General features: G+C 36.5%; 4 protein-coding genes across 8 annotated transcripts in view; all 4 read left to right on the forward strand.

Moving 5' to 3' along the window:
* Positions 1 to 7,561, forward strand: part of LOC107733769 (RING finger protein 145-like) — a 12,163-nt gene extending 4,602 nt beyond the window's left edge. For all 4 annotated transcript variants that reach the window (XM_016545558.1, XM_016545560.1, XM_016545557.1 and 1 more), the window contains exons 5-11: positions 616 to 857; positions 946 to 1,115; positions 1,191 to 1,331; positions 1,408 to 1,590; positions 3,812 to 3,959; positions 4,037 to 4,393; positions 6,247 to 7,561. In XM_016545558.1, coding sequence (XP_016401044.1) covers positions 616 to 857; positions 946 to 1,115; positions 1,191 to 1,331; positions 1,408 to 1,590; positions 3,812 to 3,959; positions 4,037 to 4,393; positions 6,247 to 6,660 — 1,655 coding nt within the window. In that variant the 3' untranslated portion in view covers positions 6,661 to 7,561. The remainder of the gene's footprint in view (positions 1 to 615; positions 858 to 945; positions 1,116 to 1,190; positions 1,332 to 1,407; positions 1,591 to 3,811; positions 3,960 to 4,036; positions 4,394 to 6,246) is intronic.
* Positions 7,562 to 8,531: 970 nt separating this feature from the next.
* LOC107733771 (ubiquitin-conjugating enzyme E2 D2-like) lies at positions 8,532 to 13,842 on the forward strand. 2 transcript variants are annotated; one of them, XM_016545561.1, is made up of 9 exons: positions 8,532 to 8,647; positions 8,759 to 8,876; positions 9,889 to 9,952; positions 10,046 to 10,077; positions 10,697 to 10,774; positions 10,872 to 10,977; positions 11,194 to 11,287; positions 11,899 to 11,980; positions 13,230 to 13,842. In XM_016545561.1, the coding sequence occupies exons 2-8, from the start codon at positions 8,853 to 8,855 to the stop codon at positions 11,945 to 11,947; spliced, it is 447 nt and encodes a 148-aa protein (XP_016401047.1). In that variant the 5' UTR covers positions 8,532 to 8,647; positions 8,759 to 8,852; the 3' UTR covers positions 11,948 to 11,980; positions 13,230 to 13,842. The 2 variants fall into 2 exon arrangements, with proteins under 2 accessions (XP_016401047.1, XP_016401048.1); XM_016545562.1 differs by lacking the exon at positions 11,899 to 11,980 and having other exon boundaries at positions 8,538 to 8,876.
* A 906-nt stretch (positions 13,843 to 14,748) lies between these two features.
* LOC107733670 (beta-mannosidase-like) lies at positions 14,749 to 21,806 on the forward strand. Its single transcript, XM_016545400.1, has 18 exons — positions 14,749 to 14,765; positions 14,828 to 14,966; positions 15,057 to 15,151; positions 15,395 to 15,500; positions 15,658 to 15,831; positions 16,026 to 16,149; positions 16,295 to 16,464; positions 16,952 to 17,056; positions 17,135 to 17,286; positions 17,403 to 17,520; positions 17,600 to 17,683; positions 18,490 to 18,657; positions 18,736 to 18,954; positions 19,219 to 19,383; positions 19,716 to 19,860; positions 20,007 to 20,152; positions 21,066 to 21,326; positions 21,454 to 21,806. Exons 1-18 carry the CDS (start codon positions 14,749 to 14,751, stop codon positions 21,691 to 21,693), a joined length of 2,628 nt encoding a protein of 875 aa, XP_016400886.1. The 3' UTR covers positions 21,694 to 21,806.
* Positions 21,807 to 22,022: 216 nt separating this feature from the next.
* LOC107733712 (zinc transporter ZIP8-like) overlaps positions 22,023 to 25,916 on the forward strand; it is an 11,705-nt gene continuing 7,811 nt past the window's right edge. Inside the window, exons 1-3 of the mRNA XM_016545457.1 lie at positions 22,023 to 22,663; positions 24,432 to 24,606; positions 25,287 to 25,456. Of these exons, the coding sequence (XP_016400943.1) occupies positions 22,514 to 22,663; positions 24,432 to 24,606; positions 25,287 to 25,456 (495 nt within the window). The 5' untranslated portion in view covers positions 22,023 to 22,513. The remainder of the gene's footprint in view (positions 22,664 to 24,431; positions 24,607 to 25,286; positions 25,457 to 25,916) is intronic.

The raw sequence follows: 25,916 nt of genomic DNA on the forward strand, positions 1-25,916 counted from the left end.
TGTGAGTTGTTTACTTACTTTTTTAAATGAGTCTTCCCATTAATGCCATTACATTCAGACTGATTTGCGAACGCGGAACACGCATGAACACAAGAGGCGGGATTTATCGCATGAACCAATCACAGCCGAACATAACCAGTCATACCCAATCATATCACGATGGAGGCATTGCCTCCTCTCGCGTGATTTTCCCCCATTCATTCTCAATTACCCCCCACCAAACTCACCGCACGCTTTAGGGGGTCTGTTAAAACTCAATGGGCTCAGGGGAGGCGAGAGAGACGCGGACTCGCGCTGAAACTTTACCTGCTGGTGTCGCTGTTGGACAATGTTTCTTTAGAAAAACAAGTGATTTATATATATATATATATATCTGTTTCCCACATAAAGAACTTAATTTAGCAATTAAAATATTATATATGAATTGTAAAGTGTACTTGGAAAGAGTACTACCTTTCCTTAAAATTATAACTTAAGTGCTTAAGAGAGGGTGCAAGAAAAAGTGTGTTGGCACAAGTCCTAATTATGACAAGTCCTGATTATGTGCATGTCAGTCCTCCTGATTATGACTCTATTTTACAATATATGTATATGTGTGTGTGTGATCACCTGCAGGTCAGATAATAGTCAGTACGCTGTGTGCGTTCCTCATGCGGACTCAACACGTGTGGCTGTTCTCAGCGCACTTGCTCCCTCTTCTGGCGCGTGTGGTATCTGTCCGTCTAGACTGGCTCCTCACACTCTCCTCTGTGGCCATGATGATCACAGGGGCCGAGGTTGCCGTCTTCCTCCTCGCTAACTTCTTTGTGCCGTACAGACTGGCCAGAGCCGCTTACAGAGAGATAATGGCGATAGAGGTAAAACACAAGCACATACTGACACCCTTGCATCTCTGCACATGCATCGCCTCAGTTCTTCTTTTCTCAATCTCTGTTGTTTCTCTAGGTGACCGAGTTGCTCAGACTGATGGCAGTTGGAGTATCTGTCTGGCATGTCTTTGCTGTGCCTGTATTGTTTAGTGTTTTCTGGTATGTGCTGTTCGGAGTGCAACTTGTTACCAATTATGGCACTGTCACTGCTGTCCAACAGGGTCCGCTACTCTACCTCCTCACCAGGTAAACGGCAGGGCATTCAATCACTGAATGGCCATATCAAATGTGAATTGTATCTAAAGTGCATGTGTTTTTCAGTGTGTCTGAATGCTGTGCTAGCCCATACTCCCTGCTTGGCTTAACATTTGTGGTGTCTTACACGGCTCTGGGACTTCTGAGTCTCTGTAAGGTCTATCTTGGAGGATTCAGTGCTCTCCAGAACCATAATGTCATGCACAGGTAAAAGCAGATGGTGTATGTTTACTGTGTGCATGTGTTTGTTCAGTTTAAACGTTCATGTTTTTATATGTTGTAGGGGTGTGACAGAGGGAGTGACTCTGCTGCTGCTGGCCCTACAGACTGGGTTGTTGGACATGGCATCTCTACAGCGTTGCTTTCTGCTCTTTATCATCCTCTTCATCGTTCTCACATCTACACTACAAAGCATGAGTGAGATCACAGAGCCTGTTGTGTTGGGGCTCGGAGCTAGTAGAAACAGGTATGTGGTTCCATTTACAACCTGAAGAAATGACAATATTAATGACGGATTGGAGGTATGACATTGTGTATACCTGGTGTACATGCAAGAAATGTTATGCCATACCATGGAAATGTGTTTGTGAAATATGTTTGTTCTGTTATTGTTTTGTTACAACAGCTGTTTTTGTTGAAACAACAGTTTTTTTGCTGATGCTAGGCTTATTCATCTATGAAGTAATTTACCAATGTACCAAATTCCAAATAAAAAAAAAATCAAATAATGAATTTAATTCACTGTCTAATTAATGTATTTATTTCACTGACTTATATACATACATACATATGTACATGTGTTCAAAAGTTTGGGGTCAATATTTTGTTTTTGAACGAAGTCTCTTATGATCACTAAGGCTATATTTAAAATATAATATACAGGTGCATCTCAATAAATTAGAATGTCGTGGAAAAGTTCATTTATTTCAGTAATTCAACTCAAATTGTGAAACTCGTGTATTAAATAAATTCAATGCACACAGACTGAAGTAGTTTAAGTCTTTGGTTCTTTTAATTGTGATGATTTTGGCTCACATTTAACAAAAACCCACCAATTCACTATCTCAACAAATTAGAATACTTCATAAGACCAATAAAAAAACATTTTTAGTGAATTGTTGGCCTTCTGGAAAGTGTGTTCATTTACTGTACATGTACTCAATACTTGGTAGGGGCTCCTTTTGCTTTAATTACTGCCTCAGTTCGGCGTGGCATGGAGGTGATCAGTTTGTGGCACTGCTGAGGTGGTATGGAAGCCCAGGTTTCTTTGACAGTGGCCTTCAGCTCATCTGCATTTTTTGGTCTCTTGTTTCTCATTTTCCTCTTGACAATACCCCATAGATTCTCTATGGGGTTCAGGTCTGGTGAGTTTGCTGGCCAGTCAAGCACAGCAACACCATGGTCATTTAACCAACTTTTGGTGCTTTTGGCAGTGTGGGCAGGTGCCAAATCCTGCTGGAAAAGGAAATCATCATTTTCAAAAAGCTGGTCAGCAGAAGGAAGCATGAAGTGCTCCAAAATTTCTTGGTAAACGGGTGCAGTGACGTTGGTTTTCAAAAAACACAATGGACCAACACCAGCAGATGACATTGCACCCCAAATCATCACAGACTGTGGAAACTTAACACTGGACTTCAAGCAACTTGGGCTATGAGCTTCTCCACCCTTCCTCCAGACTCTAGGACCTTGGTTTCCAAATGAAATACAAAACTTGCTCTCATCTGAAAAGAGGACTTTGGACCACTGGGCAATAGTCCAGTTCTTCTTCTCCTTTGTCTGTGGTTCAGGAGTGGCTTAACAAGAGGAATACGACAACTGTAGCCAAATTCCTTGACACGTCGGTGTGTGGTGGCTCTTGATGCCTTGACCCCAGCCTTAGTCCATTCCTTGTGAAGTTCACTCAAATTTTTCCTTCTACTCAACTTTCTGTTAACATGCTTGGATACAGCACTCTGTGAACAGCCAGCTTCTTTGGCAATGAATGTTTGTGGCTTACCCTCCTTTGACACCTGAAGGGTGTCAATGATTGTCTTCTGGACAACTGTCAGATCAGCAGTCTTCCCCATGATTGTGTAGCCTAGTGAACCAAACTGAGAGACCATTTTGAAGGCTCAGGAAACCTTTGCGGGTATTTTGAGTTGATTAGCTAATTGGCATGTCACCATATTCTAATTTGTTGAGATAGTGAATTGGTGGGTTTTTGTTAAATGTGAGCCAAAATCATCACAATTAAAAGAACCAAAGACTTACTACTTCAGTCTGTGTGCATTGAATTTAATACACGAGTTTCACAATTTGAGTTGAATTACTGAAATAAATGAACTTTTCCACGACATTCTAATTTATTGAGATGCACCTGTATTCTTGTGATGACAGAGCTGAACACCAGACGTTTGATCAATTTGATACTTTTTTTTTCAGGATTTTTTTATTCTTTTGCAACATAATTATTATTAAACATAATTGTAATCTCTCTCTCTCTCTCTCTCTCTATATATATATATATACAATTTTGAATTTATACTTTTATTTATTTATTTTAAATGTGGACATGAAAACAATTGAGTTACCTTGAGTTATTTTGGGCAAATAACATGTTCAATCTGAGAGTTTAACATTGTGTTTTTTTGTGATTTTTTTTTTTTCATGCTTGAGCAAATTCTAATTTTTTCTTTCTGTATCCACAGAAGTGTGTTAAAGCACTTGCGTGGTTTATCTATGTGTGGATTTCTGCTGGTGTTTCCGGGATTCATGGCCTACAAGATCTCCCAGATTTTCAGCATGGATTTCTGGCTCCTGATCTTGGCCTCTAGCTGTATGCTCACCTCACTGCAGGTACACTCTGTTTTATGAACTCATTTGTTTCATTTTTTTTTGACTGAGATCCCAGCATGCTGTGCTCCCTTTTATAGGTGACAGGCACTCTGCTGATCTACAGCCTGTTCATGGTGGAGGTCTGGCGCGGTGCTGCCCTGCCTGGATTGGATGAGATTGTTTATTACGTGAATGGAGTGTGTCGGGTGCTGGAGTTTGCAGTGGCTGTGTGTGTGGTGGCATACGGGGCGTGGGAGTCACTGTGGGGAGAGTGGAGCTGGATGGGAGCGTCGGTCATTATCATCCACTCCTACTGCAATGTGTGGCTACGTGCTCAGTCTGGCTGGAAAAGCTTCTTGCTTAGACAAGAAGCTGCTCGCAAAATCAGTGTACTTCCACGGGCCAGCACAGAGCAGCTGCAGGACCACAATGATGTCTGTGCCATCTGCTTCCAGGTCAGAACAAGCACAAAGCGCAGGCGTTCTGCATGTAATAGTTAGTGTAGCATCAAGTTTTGTCCTCTTGACCTTGACTTGCAACATATTCAAATGTGCTAGTGGAAGTTGTGAGAATGTTTTCATATTTAAAAGGGTGTATACCGTTCAGTAATTAAAAGTAATTAAAGGATTTAAAAGTAATTAGGATAAAAAAAAAAAAAAGGGTTTTGAAAGCAGTCTCTTATGCTCACCAAGACCACCATTTATTTGATAAAAAATACAGTAAAAACAGGAATAATGTGAAATATTACAATTTAAAATAAATATGTTCTATTTTAATATAATTTAAAATGTAATTTATTCCTGTGATGAATTTTCAGCAGCCATTACTCCAGTCTTCAGTGTAACATGATCCTTCAGAAATCCTTCTAATATGCTGATTTGCTACTCAAAAAACATACTGCTTAATATTTTTGGGGAAACTGTGATACATTTTGAGGTAAACACTTTTATTTAGCAGGGATGCATTAAATTGATCAAATTGACAGTAAAGACATTTATAATGTTACAAAATATTTTCTATTTCAAATAAATGCTGTTCATTTGTTCTATCTATTCATCAAAGAATCCTGAAAAAAACATGTAGCATGGATTAAGCAGCAAAAACTATTTTCAGCATTGAAAAAAAAAAATCGTAATTAATAAATAAGGTAATACTTTAGAATAGGGAACACACATTCACTATTAACTAAGAGTTTTCCCTCAATAAACTTCTAATTTGCTGCATTTTGGGCAATAACATGTTCAATCTGAGAGTTTAACATTGTGTTTTTTTGTGATTTTTTTTTTTCATGCTTGAGCAAATTCTAATTTTTTCTTTCTGTATCCACAGAAGTGTGTTAAAGCACTTGCGTGGTTTATCTATGTGTGGATTTCTGCTGGTGTTTCCGGGATTCATGGCCTACAAGATCTCCCAGATTTTCAGCATGGATTTCTGGCTCCTGATCTTGGCCTCTAGCTGTATGCTCACCTCACTGCAGGTACACTCTGTTTTATGAACTCATTTGTTTCATTTTTTTTTGACTGAGATCCCAGCATGCTGTGCTCCCTTTTATAGGTGACAGGCACTCTGCTGATTTTTGAGGTAAACACTTTTATTTAGCAGGGATGCATTAAATTGATCAAATTGACAGTAAAGACATTTATAATGTTACAAAATATTTTCTATTTCAAATAAATGCTGTTCATTTGTTCTATCTATTCATCAAAGAATCCTGAAAAAAACATGTAGCATGGATTAAGCAGCAAAAACTATTTTCAGCATTGAAAAAAAAAAAAAATCGTAATTAATAAATAAGGTAATACTTTAGAATAGGGAACACACATTCACTATTAACTAAGAGTTTTCCCTCAATAAACTTCTAATTTGCTGCTTATTAATAGTACGGTAGTTGTTAGGTTTAGGTATGGGGTAAGATTTGGGGATCTAAAATATGGTCATGCACAATAAGACATTAATATCTGCTTTATAACTACTAAATATGCTCGTAACATGCATGTTAATAAGCAACTAGTTAATAGTGAGAATTGGTCCTTAAAATAAAGACATTGAAGGCTGGAGTAGTGATGCTGAAAATTCAGCACAGGAATAAATTACATTTTAAATATATTCAAGTAGAAAACAGTTTCATAACACTACTGTTTAAACTGTATTTTTGATCAAATAAATGCAGCAAACGGGACTTTTTTCAAAAACAAAAATCTGAATTATTCCAAACATCTGATAAGTAGTATAAATGATAACAGTATCTTCTGAGTAAACAAATTAAACTGCATCACTATGATGATGATAATTTTTTTCTAACCTGCAGGACATGACATCAGCGGTGATCACATACTGTGGTCATTTCTTTCATGGCACATGTTTGAGAAAGTGGCTTTATGTGCAAGAGACATGCCCCATGTGCCATGCCTCCATCAATCCCTCCTCGGCTAATCCGAAAGCTGCGGCAGATGAAGCTCCACCGACCCACCAAAACTCACCTCCATCAGAGCAACAGCCTTCTCCTGAGACCCATCAGGACGAGGAGCAGGGATCACAAGGAGACAGTGATGAGACTGACAATAAATACTCAAACTCTGAGAGGAATTGTAGCAAGGAGAGTCTCCAACACTTGCGCTATGGTGCAAATGGTGATTCCCAAGGTGTGGAAAATCCTGTACCCATCTGCTTATCGGATGGGGACCCTCAAGTGGCTTTTCAGGAGCTTAGGGAAGCAGACTGAAACGTAAGCTCAGTCAGAGAAGCATGAATCAGAGAAACTGGCAAAAAACAGAGCAAAGCTCAGAGAAAGTGGGACGCACTGAAAGGAAACCATAACAGGAGAGGGTTATAAATAACAGAATTGCCGCAAAAGACTGCAGGTACATCATTTATCCAGAAGACGTTCTGCTGATTGTGTGCTAGGACTCAGCACACCACAGCACGACCACAGCACCTCCGCAGCATTAGATCATAGTTACCAAATGATATTCATTTTGAAGAATCTTTTCTTGACATTTGTTAAGATATAATGTTGGATGGTTCAGTGATGATTGTCCAGTTCTAAGGAAGACATGAAAGAGTAGATGTATAACAAACAAATTCCTGTTGACAATTAACTAATTCTGTATTTGTTTTATTTAATTGTTTGTTTTTTGGGACTTTTCTGTTGAGTTAGTTCAGATACATACAGGTTATGGGTATGTGTGTGAATTTCATTCATTCGTGATGCAGATCTGTTGATATCTGTGCCTCTGACCTTTCTGTATTGCTCCATTGTGTGCTTTTATTTGAACTGACATTATGTAGTTGTAATGAAGGATTCGTGGTGATTGTTCTCTTAATTTCATTATGCTTTGTGGATGAGTTCCGCCGGAATTAATGGATAAATGACAGTCAATGAAGTTGTGAGCTGTGCATAAAGCAAAGATCAGATCATTGTTGTTGGGGAGAGTCCAGTTGAAGCTGTTTAACAGAGCAGAGAATAACGATTAAAGGCTTATACAATCACACTGACTGAAAAGTTTTTGCTTTTGCCCGGTTTAATTTTAAACTCAGTCTGTGTGATTTGAAGACAGTTCTGTGTCTAGTTCATCGTTTCTTCTTTTGCCTGTGTTGTATGATGATTAAAACAATGTACATTATTGCTGGCTGATATATTTATTATTTATATAGTTATATATTTAATTCACAGGTGCTTTGATAAGTGCCATTTAGGTTTTTGTTACTGCATTAATTACTTTGTTGTCTTTGTAAGTGAACTTATAAATGACCAGTATGTAGCACGTAGCAGTATCCTGGTGTTTAAAATCTGGTAATGTTATTTTTTGTGTATATGCACCATTGTAATACTATGCTATTCTCTGTGCCTTAAGGTAGCATTTAAATACCATGAATATGGTGAATAGTGGTTCTCAACCAGGGGGCCTCAAAATGATTTAAAATTATTTAATATGAGACAAAAATCAAAAAGCCAAAAGGACTAAAAATTAAGGTATTTCTTATTTTAATTCCCTCCTTCCAATCCTGGATGAATAAGGTAGCCTACTTCAATTTCACATTAACAAAATCATAAAACTCCATGGATGCTTTTATAATGAATATACATTTTTCTAGTTATTGCCAAGCTAAAATATTTTATAGGGTAGGAACTGTGAGTAATACATATCATTACCTTTAATCCTTATTCCGAACAACTGGGAAAAGGTTGAGAACTACTGCCATAGAATACATAGATGATATATGCTATGATATACATCAAATAAACAATGGAATTATAATTTGATACCATCCTGGCCCTAAAGCACGTACCTTTCACAAATTTCCCCTGTTGCTGTTTAAATCTGCCATTGTCTAGGTTTCACTGTATGGTGATGTCCAGTATCTTCACATTTAATCTCAGTTACCTGTAGTTCAAAAGAAATCTTTCATTTCCAAGTATGTAAAATGTTCTGTATAATCCCTTTACCATTCTCCATCTTGGTAATTTTTACGTGTTAAAAAATATATATATGTATTTTTTTTTATTTTATTTTTTTTACCATTTTTAGTGCTGCCAAGATTGTCACCCAGCGCTCACGGTGGCGCTTGGCTCATTATTACGGTTTGATTCGCCATTTCATCCGCAGGAGAAGAAGTGGCTTTGCTAACAACAAGCTCTCGGACATCTTGTCAGCTCAGACAAACTGAAAGAGAAGTGTGCACACATCAGCATTACAGTCACCGACAGGGTCAGGGCCTGTCTGTATTCATACCTTTGATTGCCATATCATTTTTTTCGACATTGAACGTAAGATATATTTTTTGACATCCTGACATTTTTAATGTTACTTTTTATTTAGGCTGCTGGCTAGCTCTCAGATTAGCTCACATTTTCAGAAAGAGAGCGAGATTTAGGGCGCTAGTTATTCAGGAGCCACTACACCCAGTGGGAAGATGGCGCTTAAACGAATCCATAAGGTAAGTGGGAAATTATATCGAGTATAAATATATCAGCCAGTCATATTATAAACCAGTGTATTATTAAATGTTTAGTTATCTAGCAGCGTGTCGGCGTATTGCTTATAAAGCGAGTGCTTATTCCTAATTCAAGCGACGAACGATTTTTTGTATGTTTATTAATAAGGACATCAAACCTGTCGTTTTTATGTAACTTTTTATATATATATATTACATAAGTCTGCGTATACAGTTTTAACGTGCCATTGTAAACGAGTGTAAATATAGGTCTTGACAGCTAATAATTATTTACGTAAGACAGTCTCGATGTCATTCGTGGTATTATAAAATGTTTAGATTATAGATGATCAATCTCACATCGATATTTTACTAATAAGTAAAATAATGTAGTATTGGCACTTTGTCTCGTGGTGTGGACACTAAATTCTTACCATAGTTAGTCTTATGAAATGAAACGAAACAAAAAGTGTTTGTAAATCACTTTAAAAGTTAAAGTCTTATTAATGTGATAATTCCTAAACCTTTGACGTCGATGTCCATTTTTACATCTCATCTTTTAGCTGACCTTTAGGGACTAAGGTTTAATTTGGGATCCTAAATAGTGTTGAATCAGTGTGTTGCGAAGTTCCAACCTGTCTGTAGTTGTGCAATGGAAAAGCTCTAGAATGATGCCAGTTTTCTACCCCCCTGTCATGAAATACCCCCAGGTGTCTCCCCACTCAACGGACATGTTGAAATAAAAATAAACGTAGTGCTGCTAAAGTAGGGAGCGCAGACGGACATGTCTGTGGGCTCCTGCAGGTTGTGTTCCAGCTCTTCTCCCTCATGACCCCTCTGGAACTATAAATACTCTGTGTTGCTACACATTCTATCTGCTGGTTTCATCTTGCTGTCACCATAGTGATAAAAGAGCAAAGCGCCATTATTGACCCTTCGTTATGGAGAGTCTGTGTTTTTTCAGTAGTTCTGCATGCTTGTGTTTCATAAAACTCATTCTGACTCTTCCCTGTAGGAATTGAATGATTTGGCACGTGATCCTCCTGCACAGTGCTCAGCAGGTCCAGTGGGGGATGATGGTGAGATTACAGACTTTTTACATGTATTGTGTGGAGTTTACGGCCGTACGTATTTACTGTAAACTGATGCTGTACATGCAATCTCTCCTGCAGTGTTCCACTGGCAGGCAACAATCATGGGGCCAGTGAGTACAATAAAACGTTGCTGTCGAAGCATGTTACTAAATAGTAAAATACTGACACAAAATGTACAATACTGTTCAAACGTTTGGTGTTGGTTGCATTTTGTTTTTATGTTTTTGGAAGTCTTTTATGCTCGCAAAGGCTGCATTTATTTGATCAAAAATACAGTAAAAACAGCAATATTTTGAAATATTATTACAATTTAAAACAACTGTTTTGCATTTCAATATATTTGAAATGTAATTTATTCCTGTGATGCAAAGCTGAATTTTCAGTGTCACATGATCCTTCAGAAATCATTCTAATATGCCAGTTATTATTAATGTTGAAAACAGTTATGCTGCTTAATATTTTTGTGGAAACCATTGTTTAAGGATTCTCTAATGAATAAAAAAGTTCAAATGAACAGCATTTATTTGAAATAGATTTTTTCGTAACATTATTGATGTCTTTACTGTCAATTTTTATCATTCTAATGCATCCTTGAATAAAAGTATTAATTTCTGTAAAACAAAGATCTTTAAATTAAAATGAAAAGAAAATCTTACTGACCCCAAACAATTTGAAACAGTAGTGTAAATGTACGAAAGATATTTTTCCCCTTTTTTATTTAAAAAACAGAATGAAAGTCCATATCAGGGTGGCGTTTTTTTCCTAACCATACACTTCCCAACAGATTACCCCTTCAAACCACCAAAGGTAAGAACTTTAAAAACAGCACAAAACACTTTTTGTTTTGTTTTTTGCATGTTTGCCTGTAGGTAGGTGTGTATAATATTTGTTTTCTTTGTGTTAGGTTGCATTTACTACAAGAATCTACCATCCCAACATAAACAGTAATGGCAGCATCTGTCTGGATATCCTCAGGTCCCAGTGGTCTCCTGCACTTACTATTTCTAAAGGTACACACACAATAATAGGTGTTTCTTTATTAGAAAATGCTTAGAAACAATTCGTCCTAATATTTGAAACAAATTAGGCCTATAATAGATACATAAGGTAGCTCCAGTTGACTTAATTGATTGGACAAGCAACGTGATATTTTGTATAATTGAATTCCCTGTGCTATATGTCAATGACGTGGTGTATGTGTCTCCATATTGTGCTCCTCTCTGTAGTTCTCCTGTCCATCTGCTCACTCTTATGTGACCCCAATCCAGACGACCCTCTTGTGCCAGAGATTGCCCGAATCTATAAAACAGACACAGAGAAGTAAGTACAGCCTGAGGCACACAAGTATTATGCTTTCACTTGCGCACATCTGGTATAAATGTAATTATTTTTAAATTATACATTATTTGCTGTATTTAACATTATTTTTGTAAATTTGTTTTCTTTTTTGTATTTTGTTATCTTCCACTTATAATTCATTTGAACTTACTACAAATTTTTAAATCTAGTGAGAGTCTCATAGATTTTTTTGCAGGACCGTAAAAATCATTGCTTATGCTTGATAAGTGAAAGCAAATTAATATTATTATTATTATTATTTTTTATTTATTTTTTTGCTAGAGAAGCCAGCTACATTTACATTGTAAGTCTGATCCAAAAAGCTTATTTGAGTCATATGAGTTATATTGCAGTCAGCACCAAATTACAGCAGTTTATCACAGATAATATCAGCATCAAACCTTCATTTAATAACATTTGACTGTTGTTAAAAAAAATTAAATATGTAATAAATAAATAAGGGCACCTTATGTCAGCCCTTTTTTCCTAAGTGATGTGGTTGTGGGCATCATTTTAAGACACAAGGTTTTTGTGAATAGAAAGAGCTGGCAGAACAGCAAGGACTTTTTTTCTAACACACCATGCTCTATCAGGTATAATAGAATGGCAAAGGAATGGACAGAGAAATATGCCATGCTGTAGGTGAAAGTCAACTCTGCATTGTGAACATTAGAGGTACTGTAGAGAGAGTGAAGCGCTGCAAACTGTTGCTTCCGGTGTGTTGCAGCATGAGTGTGTGGCCACAGCAGGTGTGCATCACTAATACATGCTATCATGTCTCTTCGGAAATGACTGAGAAAAAGCACAGAATGCTTTCAAGTGAAAAGTCAGATATGCTTTTATCTTTTGCAAACACAGCAGTGTCTTGTGATTTGTTAGGGTTTATATAGTCCTGCATTCAACCTTACAGTAAGCATGGCTTTTAATCAGCCATAAAGTCTTACAGCAGCATGACATTTTTGTTAAAGGGGTCATATGATGTTGCTAAAAAGAACATTATTTTGTGTATTTGGTGTAATGAAATGTGTTTATGCGGTTTAAGGTTAAAAAAACACATTATTTTCCACATACTGTACATTATTGTTTCTCCTCTATGCCCCGCTTTGGTGAAAAATGTTAGAGTTGTAAATTCGTAATGGCTGAGCATTTTTGGTTTGTGTGAGCTAGTTGTAGCACTGCATGAGAAGCATCAGGATGCTAGTAGAAATGTAGTAAACATTAAGGCAAGATACTACAGGCAAACCATTTTTTTTTTTCATTTGAGATTTTTTTTTTAGGTTATTTGGCTTTTCATAATGTGTTCAGACTAGTGGAATAAAACATACACTTTTAAGTGTTTAGTTTATCACACTTTATCTATTTGCATCTGTAGATTACAACTACTATACATATCTTTAGAGGCAGTTTCTCAGAATTAGTTTTTGTCCCATTCACTGAGCAATGCACTAACACTTACATACACCAAACAGTTTTATACCAATTAAGGGATTTCATACAAGTAGTTATTCCTAAAAACATGGTGATATATATGTTTTTTCTGGCTGCTAAATTTCCTGATTTACCTGGCCTTATCCAATGTTCAGATTTCTGTTCAGTAAATGTATGTAAATAAGTGCATATTTAGTTAGATAATTTGAATATTTCAATATAAAATTTCAGAAATGTGAAATACAAGAAATTTTTGCAATTCTTAATATAATCAATCAACTATGGTGATGTCTTAGTTTTTTTTCTACATTCATCTGGGGTGTCTTGCCTTAAATCTTCAAGTACAAATGTTTTAAAAAGAGATAAACTTAAGTACATCATTAATGAAGGAGAAATTACATCGAGTCATCAGAAGGGTTTGAAACTGAACTGCATTTTGGCTGCATGAAGGGTCACTTGATTTCAAATGTCTAATATTTTTCTGTCCTCTTTGCAGATACAACAGAATAGCGCGGGAATGGACTCAGAAATATGCCATGTGATGTTGGCTGGACACATTTATACACTGTTTGTTCTCTCATGTTTTGGACACTGTTGCAAGACCATATTTCCCCATCTGTCTCTTATGGAGGCACAATCCCAGATTTCTGCTCAAACAGGAATGCAGGCCTGCTCCTGGCCTTTCCACACTACAAAGTCTTGAAATGGACCTCGCCAGTCTGATGGAAGTTCTTCCACTCTCAGCTCTGCCTATCTTTGATCTTTACCAATCAACTCCTCTCACTCCACAACACGACATGCCTGTATGACCAGAGTGTGTTCTCTCTGAGCTGCTCGGAAAGAGAATGTCTTTAGGTTGTTCTGCTTTTTTGAGGGCTTTACTCCTGGAGTGCATGCAGTCACAGGAGAAAAGGTCAGATGTTGTACATCAGTGGTGAGAGATTGGGACTGATTCCTATATCCTGTTTGATTGTAAAGATTTGCGACATTCTGATCAGCTCTTGGCCCAACTTTTCACAGCCGTGACACTGAGATACAACTGCTCGATTGGCTTAAATATCCATTTAAAATCCCGCTACTTTTTTCTTTAAATAAATATGTATAACTCATTGCTGTGTGGTTGTTTTTCTATTTGAATTTTACTGTCTGTATTCAGATGAACATAGATTAGACTGCTTTTTTCACATATATTGAATATGGAAAGTGGTTATGGTTTATAACTTGAAATGAGCATTTGAGGCCATGAATCATTTAGAATGAATCATTTGATTATTAGTGTACTTGATAAGGTTTGGTAAGGACAAAAATATTTATCTTTGAATTTTTTGTATTGTAAGATATAGAACATAAAACATAGCAAGTGATTAGAATTAAGATATAAAATGTCTTCTAATTAAACGTGATCTTAAATTTTAATCCGCATTTCTAGTGGTGTTTCGTTATTGAAAGAATTGGTGTTTTTGAATAAATCTTGTGAATCATTTTTCGTTCACTTCCACTGACAGACTCGTTTTAAAGCGCGTGAGTGCTTTCCTGCGTTCAAATACATAAAAGGCCACTTATATAAAAATAACTGAACAAATCAGTGAATGAATAGTCAATTAATCAAAAGATTGTAGTTACGAGGATGGATCAATATCCCCACCACTAGGCAGCAGTGCAGGCAAAATAAAAGCCCTCATTGACTTCACTTCTCGAATAGCTAGTTGTTTTTGCTACAATATTTAATTACTTTTAATTTTCAAGCATTGTTAAAATTCCATCATTATATTTAAATACAATTAATATACTTGTATTATTTTTGTAGAATATTTTTCAATCACATACCCTAAACTTAAACGACACCGGAAGTTTTTGCTTCCACGTGAGAGAGCAGCTGATCTGTGCTTTTGATTTCAACCGGGAAGTGCAGCAGAAAACACCAGGGCGGTGTGTTTATGGCTTTACTTACCGTGATTCAACAATATAATATAGAAATGACTTTGGTAGTGTCAAGTCTGCCATGATTAGTAAACATGAATCACGTGGTATGGTCTTTTGCGTGCTTTTCCCTTTTAGAGCTCCTTTTTCCAGACAGCCCTTTTGCGTCTGAAGTAAAGAGCTCGGTCTGGGAGTTGATATTATCTCTCTGAACGGGAAATGGCAGCTGCTGAACTCAAACTCATCTGTTTCTCTCAGTGCGGAGGTGCCGGGCTGTGTTCATACTGCTCTGCAGCGTCAGGGATTCATTTCGGTATATAACAGACAAATTTTCTAAAGTCATTATTAACAGTTCAAACTCTGTTAAATGAATGTTCCTGAAAACTTTATTCTGTGTCAACAGGATCCATATTATAGGTATAAAGACCTGGCCTACAGATGGATTTCACTTGACAACTGGACTTACACCACATCATTCTCAGTACCCGGGCATGTTAGGTAAGTCAGCAACCCTCCAAGTTAGTAGGTGGCGGTAAATGCACCTAAAGCTGGTTTGCCAACCGCCATAAAACGTCAAAGAAGAAGAAGAAGAACCCTCCAAGTCCAACTAAGCCTGCTCTGTGATTTGTACCATATATCTAGAGCTAGAATGTCAAGGATTGGTGGTTTATCATAATATGATAACAATCATGTTATATATTTAGACAGGACCACAGATGGAATATTATGTGCTCTTTACAGAGGGAAAGGGAAAGCCGTCCTAGTGTTTGAAGGAGTCGACACAGTCTCTACAATTTCTCTCAATGGAGTCACCATCGGAAAGACAGACAACATGTTCCGCAGATATGTAAATATATAACCCTTCTGTGTACAAGCACGTTTTTTTGAATTGTTCTTTATATGTTTATGGACTCTAGCATAATAGTAGTAATAACAACAAAGGTTTTCCTTAAAAGCACTTTTTTTTTCCAGAATGTTGAAATCATAAAGTTTTTTTTCTTCAGGATTTTGAAGTCACTGATTTGCTGAAGGATGAAGAGAATATTCTCCAGGTGTGGATTATGTCAGCTGTGTCATATGCATCTCAGAGGAGTCATGCCCACACTGAATACAGGGTACCACCTGATTGTCCTCCTCCTGTACAGAAAGGAGAGTGTCATGTTAACTTTATCAGAAAGGTACACACAATGTCACACTCGCAAACCCAAAAAGTTCATTAAGAGTATATGGTGATACCTCTTTTTTGCTGAAGTACTGCCATTAAATAAGTATGTATCCAATATACTGTATATTTAATTAATGAAATAATATAATTAAAAACTTTTTTGTTATTGGTTTCCTGATTGAGTTTTTGGTCTCTTGCCGTTTTCAGGCTCAAAGCTCATTTAGCTGGGACTGGGGTCCATCTTTCCCTACTCTGGGCATCTGGAAGGGAGTTCGTCTGGAAGTCTTCAACACTTTAAGGGTTCTAAGTTATACCACAAGTCCAAGATTTGGTACACACATATTTGCATATGAAAGAGAAGGGATTTTAGACATTAATATAGTATCAAAACAAATCAACATAATATGCAAATCCCTCTTTCCTCCATATTCTTGTCCTGTTTCTCTCCATGTCTTTCTGTCTTTCTCTGTATCCAGACTCTGAACATTCAAGCTGGAATGTTGAAGTGGAATTGTTCTTTGACATTTTTGTCGCATCTAAGGGTCTTGTCCAACTGTCCATACCATTATTGCAGTCAGAGGCAGAATTTCAACTGTCCCTTACACCTGGGCAGAGTAAAAAGTCCTTTGTCTTACAGCTCAATCAGGTGAGATCAGTTCTAGTTTGCTTGATTAAGACCATTACGTATCATTTTAACATAAATTTCAAAGGAAATGTCACATGCTGTATATCAGTGTTGTTGTTCTTTTGTATCAAGATAGTATTATAGTTGGGGATAATATTATAGTTTTTTAATTAATATTTCAAATAAAATTGTTTTTATATCTATATTTTCTGTTTTCATTTTAATTTTCATGGTAGTTTTAGTAATTTAGTTGTTTCTGTAATTTAAAAAAAAGTCTTACAGAGTTTTAATTTTTATTTCAGTTTTAGTTATTTGAATCAAGTTAAACAATGAAAATGAGAAATGGTGCTTTGGCAACTAGCTGAAATAAAGTTTTTACGTCTTTTATATTTTATTTGACTTAATGTTTATTTTATCTCAAGTAATTAAAATATGTTTTATGGTTTTAATTTTAGATAACAGTAATAACCTTGATATATATGATGATAAATATTGTGTTCACTGTAAGAGTGTCAGTTTGTGGTGTCCGTTTGGACGTGGAGAGCAGACTCTATATGACCTGACGATAGATGTCAACTTGGAGGATGGAGAGGCATTTAATGCAGAGCGAATGGTAATCTTTCTCTCTGTTTATTTTATTTTTTTCTCAGTCGGCATTATTTCACTCTTGTGTTGTGGTTTTCTGTTTCAGGTTGCTTTCCGCACAGTGGAGTTGGTCCAGGAGCCTATACCCTCATCCCCTGGCCTCAGCTTCTACTTCCGGATCAATGGGAAACCAATTTTCCTGAAGGGTTCAAACTGGATTCCTGTTCATGCCTTTCAGGACCAGGTTACCACTGACATGTGAGTAGATTTACAGCTTAAAGCAACCTAGTTCAATGGCCAAACTGAATTCTGTTAAATGTGAAATCACTTTGAAACTTTAGTCATCTTGTCATGTTTCAGCACTGGCATTGCAGGATCACGATCCTACTCCGGTCTGCACAGAAGGCGAATATGAATGCTTTAAGAGTGTGGGGTGGCGGAGTGTATGAGCAAGACATCTTCTACAGCCTGTGTGATATGTATGGAATCATGGTGAGCTTATTAAATGACATCCTCCACCTGTGACATGCTTTAAATGATTGATTTGGTTATTTGTTTGCTCTTATGTCAGATCTGGCAGGACTTCATGTTTGCCTGTGCGTTGTACCCTACAGAAAAGGATTTTCAGACAGTGAGGGAGGAGATCACACAGCAGGTTTGCATACATAGTACTCTTATATATTATGTTCACCTCAAATAAATGACAAATAAAAGGTCAATGACATATTAGAGTGTTTAGAAAAACATTTTCAAGAAAAGTTTAAATGAAATTATTCTAAAATTTCATGTTGTGAGTGAATATTTTAATACAACATTTTTTCCATATCGAAAAATAAAGTATTTAGTACAAATATCATGAATGATCACTATTAAAAATAGTTGTTAAATACAACTGAAACATGTATTATATATAAAATATAATATGAAATATGAAATATAAATATTTGATGAAAAAATTACTAAAATTGAAATTAAATAAATGAAAGCTAAATATAAAGGAAAAAAAAAAAATGCTCCATAAAACTCCATAACAAAATTACTAAAACTTAATCTAAAGTTAAAACTGAAAATATAAAAATAAAAGCTAATCAAAAATATTAATAAATACTATGATAATATAAATGATACTAATAACACTGCTGCAAGGGTCAAATGTTTTTCAAATATAATTAAGAGAAGCAGTTTTAATAGAATGCTTTTTTCCTAAGAAATAATATAAAAGATTTCTTCATTATGAACACAAGACATGTTTGACTTTATGCCACCGAAAACATTTCAAAATGAATTTTAATTCAAAATTTAAAAACATTCTTATCATAGAAGAGGTGTATTTAAGCCATTGTGTAAATTGCATTTTCTGATGAATCTTCTGAATAAATTACAGATCCAGACGAAAGAAAGTGAGCATCATTGACCCACCGGTTATTGTTTACAATTATATGGACATTTGTTGTGGTTCAGGTTCGACGGTTGAAATCTCACCCCTCTGTGGTCATCTGGAGTGGGAACAATGAGAACGAAGCTGCCATAGCAACTGACTGGTTCAACATACCTGTTGCTGAGCGACCACTGTATGTGAAAGACTATGTCAACCTGTATGTTGAGAACATCAGAGACATCGTGCTGCAGGTGAGACTGAGATACATACACACTAACATTAAAGTACTATCTTAAGCCTTTACCAAAGGATGCTGTGCTTTAATTCAGGAGGACAGCACCCGTCCTTTTCTAGTGTCCAGCCCAACCAATGGGGTTGAGTCTGAGAAGGAAGGCTGGGTGGCTAAGGACCCCTATGACCCCCACTTTGGAGACACCCATTACTACAGCTATTACAAGGATTGCTGGGACTGGACTGCTTTCCCTCGCACACGCTTTGCTTCTGAGTATGGCTTCCAGTCCTGGCCTTCATTGTCCACAATTAGTAAGGTACTACACTACAAAATCCATCTGCTTTTTGAGATTTAACAGCTGCAGTATGTACTACCTAGAACTAGTTTATGTTATGATCCCAAAGCTGAGTTAGTGTAATGAAAGTGTACTCTCTTTACTTTTATTTCATTATTATTTTATTATCTGCAAGCACATTTTTTATATAAATATAATATAGATTTGAAGTACATTACAAGTGCACATCATGCTTCAAAAACATCACTTAACCCTCTTGTTTTTCAACTTCTCCCCTCCAACCAGGTTTCAGTGTCTTCAGACTGGGATTTCAGCAGCAATTTTTCAGCTCATCGGCAGCATCATGAAGATGGAAATCAGCAGATGCTAAAGCAAGCAGAACTACATTACATTCTCCCTAACAGCACAGACCCGGTGCAGAGATACAGAGACACTATTTACATCACTCAGGTGAACACACACATATTACCTTTAAGCTGTAATATCACAGGAAGAAATATTTTAAAATATATTAAAATAGAAAACAGTTACTTTAAATAGTAATAATATTTCACAATATTACTGTTTGTACTGTATATTTAAAGGGGTCATATGATGCGATTTCAAGTTTTCCTTTCTCTTTGGAGTGTTACAAGCTCTTGGTGCATAAAGAAGATAAATGCAGCATTGGTTAGCATAAGAGAAATTTTTTTTACCAACCCCAAAATTTTGAATGGTAGAGTATCAAATGTTTTCCAGGACATTAGTAATGTGCCCGATGTGACACACTTTGGTTTGAACAGGTGATGCAGGCACAGTGTGTGAAGGCCCAAACAGAATTCTACCGCCGCAGCCGTAGTGACATTGTTGAGGGCAATTGTCATACGATGGGCACCCTTTACTGGCAGCTGAATGACATTTGGCAGGGGCCTTCCTGGTCCTCTGTAGGTAAATGAATCATGTACACGCCTACCACTCTTCATCTCTATATAGAAGAAAGCATTCTTGCTTACTAAAAGTAATTTGTCATTCATGTGCACGTGAGCATGCAAAGTCAAAGTATGCTTGTTGACTGGGAAATCTCTTGTACATTCAGTTTGGTGGTAAATGGAAAATGCTACACTACTGGGCTACAGATTTTTATGCACCTATACTCTCAGCGGGGGTTGAGGACAAGGGAGATCTGCTGATCTATGCCGTCTCTGACAGCCACTCTGAGAAGCACAATGTCAAAGCTAAGGTAAGATGGTAGTGCTTCATAACATAATTGACTATTGTTTTTGGTTATTATATAATGATCATCTATTGCAGAGAATGTTAGATTAAAATTGTATGACATTTTAATTTAGAGTATCAATGCAATTCAAAGTTATAAGAGAATGAATTAAAAGAATAGTTTACCCAAAAAATCCAAAATGTAGAGTTTTGTTTCTTCATTTGAACAGATTTGGAGAAATTTAGTATTATATCACTTGCTCACCAATGGATCCTCTGCAGTGAATGGGTGCCATCAGATTGAGAGTTCAAACAGCTGATAAAAACATCACAATGATCCACACGACTCCAGTCAATCAGTTGAATCGATCTTGTGAAGTGAAAAGCTGCTTGTTTGTAATAATCTGACGGCACCCATTCACCGCAGAGGATCCACTGGTGAGTAAACATGTTTTCATTTTGTGTTTACTTCTATTAGTTTATTTATGAATTTTGACCAGTATTTGTCATGTTATACTCATGTTCACAGGTGAAATTATACAGCTGGAGCAGCTTTAACGCTGTGTGTTCTTTAGAATCCAACGCGACTACAATAAAAGCAGGAGGAAGCACCCTTGTGTTTCAGCTTTCTATATCAGCTCTGCTGACGCAATGTGGGAACTGCACACGGCGCTCATGGGATCCTCTGCAGTGAATGGGTGCCATCAGATTGAGAGTTCAAACAGCTGATAAAAACATCACAATGATCCACACGACTCCAGTCAATCAGTTGAATCGATCTTGTGAAGTGAAAAGCTGCTTGTTTGTAATAATCTGACGGCACCCATTCACCGCAGAGGATCCACTGGTGAGTAAACATGTTTTCATTTTGTGTTTACTTCTATTAGTTTATTTATGAATTTTGACCAGTATTTGTCATGTTATACTCATGTTCACAGGTGAAATTATACAGCTGGAGCAGCTTTAACGCTGTGTGTTCTTTAGAGTCCAATGCGACTACAATAAAAGCAGGAGGAAGCACCCTTGTGTTTCAGCTTTCTATATCAGCTCTGCTGACGCAATGTGGGAACTGCACACGGCGCTCATGCATAGTTGCTTTTCTTCTCAGTAGTCCAGAAGGTCAAATGATCAGCCCTCACAATCACATCTTACTCAGCTCTCCACGATATGCAGAGGGTTTGCAGAAACCCAACATCACGGTAAAAACCATACATTCTTACACACCATTTACAAACACATCCACCTAAGCAGAGATGTGACTGAATGCAAATGCTTGTCCTTAAGAAATTGACTGACTGACAGGTTGATTTTATTTGTATATTGCAGTTTACTGTAAAGGACACTAGAATTGTGCAGAGCTTTTTCGTGACTCTGCACTGCTCCTTTCCTGCTGTGTATGTTTGGCTGGATGTTGACGATATTCCCGGTCACTTTGATGTCAATGGCTTCCTGATGCGGTCTAAAAAATCCACAGTTATTTTTGAAGCATGGAGACTCACCACTGCTGAAGAAATCACTGCAAATCTTCATATCACGTCTCTCAGGGATGTCTACTTGATTTTATGATGTGCTTGTCAAGTTGTCTGACTGACAGCTTTAAAATCAACTATACAAATGTAATAAAAGATTGCAGGGCACTGCATTCTCAGGACGACCCTGTTAATTATTACTTATATGTATATATATTAAAACCATATAAAAACAAACTGCATGGTCCATTGTTGTTGAACACTTGAATCAATTTAAAGAAATACTTTACAATAATATAAAATATTTAATTTTTATATTTTTACTTAATGTGGCTGTTTTCGAAAAAAAACACCAAGTCATGTTGGTCAGTGATAAAAAATAGGCTTCACTGAGAAATGTGCAAATATTGGCATTGTGTTCTTTTCAATGGCTGTAACGTCCTTCTACAAGATCACTTGAATGTTACTCAACTCAGACCTGAACACGTTGCAAGAATGTCTGGAAAAGCGCAAACAAAGGCTTCATTTATTGACACGGAGTGACGGCAGTGATCCGGCTGGTAGTAGCAGTGGTTGGGCAGCAGCATGTTGCTGTTCTTTGACCCTCAGTGCAGCAGAAGTTTCTTCGCGCGATCTTTGCTCAGGAATGGAAGAGTGAGCGTCAGAGGTGGACTCCACTATTAAGCCTACAGATTGATTAGTAAAGCCGTCAAATAGTTGTTCCTCCCACGTCCGGGAGATTGCAAATCATTTCTGTAAAGGAAATGAAAGAAAAGGGTTTCTCATTTATTAACCTGAGGCTTCTGTTATTAGTTAGAATGTGCGCACGTGGTTTCCATCCGTCTTGACCGTCTACTGCTTTACACTGTTCTCGGATAGCTGTTCGGTAAAGTTATTCATATCGAAAGGATAGAAATATGGAGGAAAGTTTCATGCAAAATGTTTTGCGCTTCTACGGTGAAAGCAAATCGCTGTCCACGGGAAACCTAGAAAATTTTCTGCGCCTCATTACCAGCCGCCGCGCGGCATCTGTCGACGATGAAGCCAATCCGCTGAAGAACACGGAGGTAATGCCAGTTTCTTTCGGCAAACAGCACTTTAATAGAAAAAACAAGTGAAAGCTCACGGAAATATTCTGAATGTTTATTTCACACAAGAAACAAACGGAGAAAAAAAACCCTTTTTGAAAAATGCTATTTAATTCATATTTTATTCTATGTCCTTGTGGAAGACGCCAGGATTAAGTTTTTCAAAAAAATAAATAGACATGAAAAGGCATGTAGCCTATAGGCAAAAACGATGTTTTATTTTTTCATTCACCAATCAGTTTTTAGGTTTCAGGCTGTTTTTGACCAAACTTTGTACAAAGATGATTCTCAACTATGCTATGAAAGATATAACAGAATGGTTTGATATACAATTTTACTTCATGCAATATGTGCGTAAAATGTCCATAAATTGATATTCACATTTTATTCAATGTATCTATACACTGAATCTAATTTGCATATTAATTGGGGCAAGCCATAATGAAAAACAAGTGTTATAATGGGAGTAATAACTTGGCAATATTTTCATAAGAATATCTCATATTTCATAGAAACATTGATCTATAATTTCTTTCCCTGTTGACTTGTTGTGTTTCCCCAAAATGCCTGATTAACATGCTCTTTGTCCTGCTGTCCCCTACAGAAGACATGTATGAAAATTATGCCTCGTTTCATAACAGTCAAATTCCGATTTGAAACCCCATAACATTTTTCTGTTTTTTTTTTTTAAATTTTACGACAAACAATTTGAAAATTAGTCCGATTTAAATGATAATTACAAAATATTATCATATTTCCTCAATTTGATCATTCTGTCATTATTAGTCATTTTTAAAGACCAAGGAGAGAGAGAGTGTTTATGATCAAACCTCCAAACATTTGATATCTCTAAAAAGCCCTGAATGTGTTCTGTACAGGACATTCAGACTGAAAACAGTGGCATATAGGGAAATCATATATGTGGCATCAGAGGAATTCACTAAAATATAATGTCCTCTATAGAGGACAAAAGTCTATGCCTGGGTCCCAGGAGGATATGGAATTATTTTGACGTTGTGGAAGAAGAGTACAAGGCTTGTCTTTTCTCCTTAGCTAACGGGACTCACCTCTTCCTATTTGGAAAGAATTAATATTTCTAGCAACATTGCTTAATTTGACAAAATGTGGAAGCCTGTTTTCAGTTACATCTTGATTCATAAGTAATATTTAATTTAATTTAATATAGTATTTTAATATAGTTTAGTATAGTCATTTTAATATAGTATTTCAGTGTTTATTTTTATCACCCTTTTCTTTCCTTTTTTCTTTTTGAATCATTTGCATTTTGATCGGTAGGCTACCTAACTATCAGCAATCAGCATAGTTTGATTAGTTGTTTTACTTATTGTTTTATGTACAAGTTTTTTTGTTTGTTTTTTGGTGTGTATTACGTTGTTCTGTAATGTTATTGGTTTGGAAAATATATTGGTAACAGTAAAGAAAATATATAGGTAATGTTTAACTTTGCTACATAATTAACTGTTAATACTGTTTCTTTCAATAATGTTTTTATTTTTTTATGAAAGCAGAGAGTCCCTGTAAAGTTTGAAAACCTCTGAATAATTTTTTTTTAATCTATGGAATTGTCACCAAACAATATCAAACATTATATTCAGTAATTATTTTGTTTAGCAATAGGAGATGTTTAGCCTATAATTAGACATGTTTTGTGCCATGTCTCAAGAATCAGTACCACATTCTAATTCTTGATGACACAGATGTTTAATTTTTACTTTTTTTTTGGTAGTGTTCTTCATTGTCAGAGCTGCTGTCTGCCTTTGGATTGGGTAATGCTTCTACGGTCAGTCTCAATGATCTGGAGATGATGTGTCCAGCTATTCTCAATCGGATCCTGCTCCCTGCCTGCTCTTACACCTCCCCCTCAAACCTCAATGATTCTTCATTATTACCTGATCACAAAGGTGAGTCTGAATACCACAAACCCCTTCATCTTGGTGGAAACGACAATCAGATGTGCTGTATGAAGTCAGGAAAATATATTTTGATTAATGAGGAAATAGACAGAGATTACAATAAAACCTCTGGAGACAAATCAACTTATTTTACCATTTTATCAAGGAGTTACAGATTGATTCCCTAGTGTTTATTTTGGGTGTGAAACTCAGCAAAGTATTTTACACTTTTGTGTAATCATGGTTTTGACCTTTTTGCTTATGAATCACAATGGTTAAAAGTTGATATTATCATCACACCACACATTACACACAGATTCTTTTAGAGAGCAAACACTTGAACTGATAAGTGGATTTTCCATGACCCATCATCACATTGTTGATTCACTGATTTTGTTGAAGGTTTTGAACTGTGCGGTATCAGTTTCTCATTTCACATTCAGAAAAAACAGCCTTTGTCTGATCCCATTTCATATGGTAATGATGTCCTCACTAACAGGCTGTAAAAGAGTATTTTACTTCACTGCATCCAGTACCGAAACTTAATACACTTCCTGCATTAGGTTTCTGTGTTGGGATGCAGTGAAGTTGAACTGCATTAAGTTTTTTTTCACTTCTTAAATTGAATTGATGGAAATAATTTTAATATGCCTCAATATATGTGTAAATCCGTTTCCTCCTTCCTGTAGTTTGGGGTTATGGTTTCCTGGCCGTGACCGTGATAAACTTGGCTGCTCTGTTGGGGTTATTTCTGGTGCCTCTCACTAAAAAAACATATTTTCCGAAAGTCTTGACGTATTTCATTGGACTGGCCATTGGGACACTGTTTTCAAATGCTGTACTGCAACTTATCCCAGAGGTAAGAATGAGTTACAATGAGATTATAAGATGATATTTGAGAGAGAAAATGATTTACAAAGGTATAGATGGAAAAATATAAGATTGGCCAAAAACAGTCAATTACTTAGAGGTCATATGATGCTTTTTTTAAAGATCATTATTTTGTGTATTTGGTGTAACAGAATATGTTGACATGCTTTAATGTTAAAAAAACACATTATTTTTCAAATACTGTACATTATTGTAGGTCCTCTATGCCCCGCCTCTCTCAAACGCTTAGTTTTATACAAAGTCCCTCCTTCCGACAAGCGCAGTATGCTCTGATTGGCCAGCTGACCCAGTGCACTGTGATTGGCCGAACACCGCAAGCACTCATCGGAAATGTAACGCCCCTTACCATAATCACGAGCTTCATTCAAAATAAATGTAAAGACAGAGCCCGAAAAGGGAACAGAGTCGTGTGACAGACACAGTGATGA

The sequence above is a fragment of the Sinocyclocheilus rhinocerous genome, unplaced genomic scaffold (genome assembly GCF_001515625.1).
Source record: "Sinocyclocheilus rhinocerous isolate Xijiao unplaced genomic scaffold, SAMN03320098_v1.1 scaffold789, whole genome shotgun sequence".
NCBI classification, from domain to species: Eukaryota; Metazoa; Chordata; class Actinopteri; order Cypriniformes; family Cyprinidae; genus Sinocyclocheilus; species Sinocyclocheilus rhinocerous.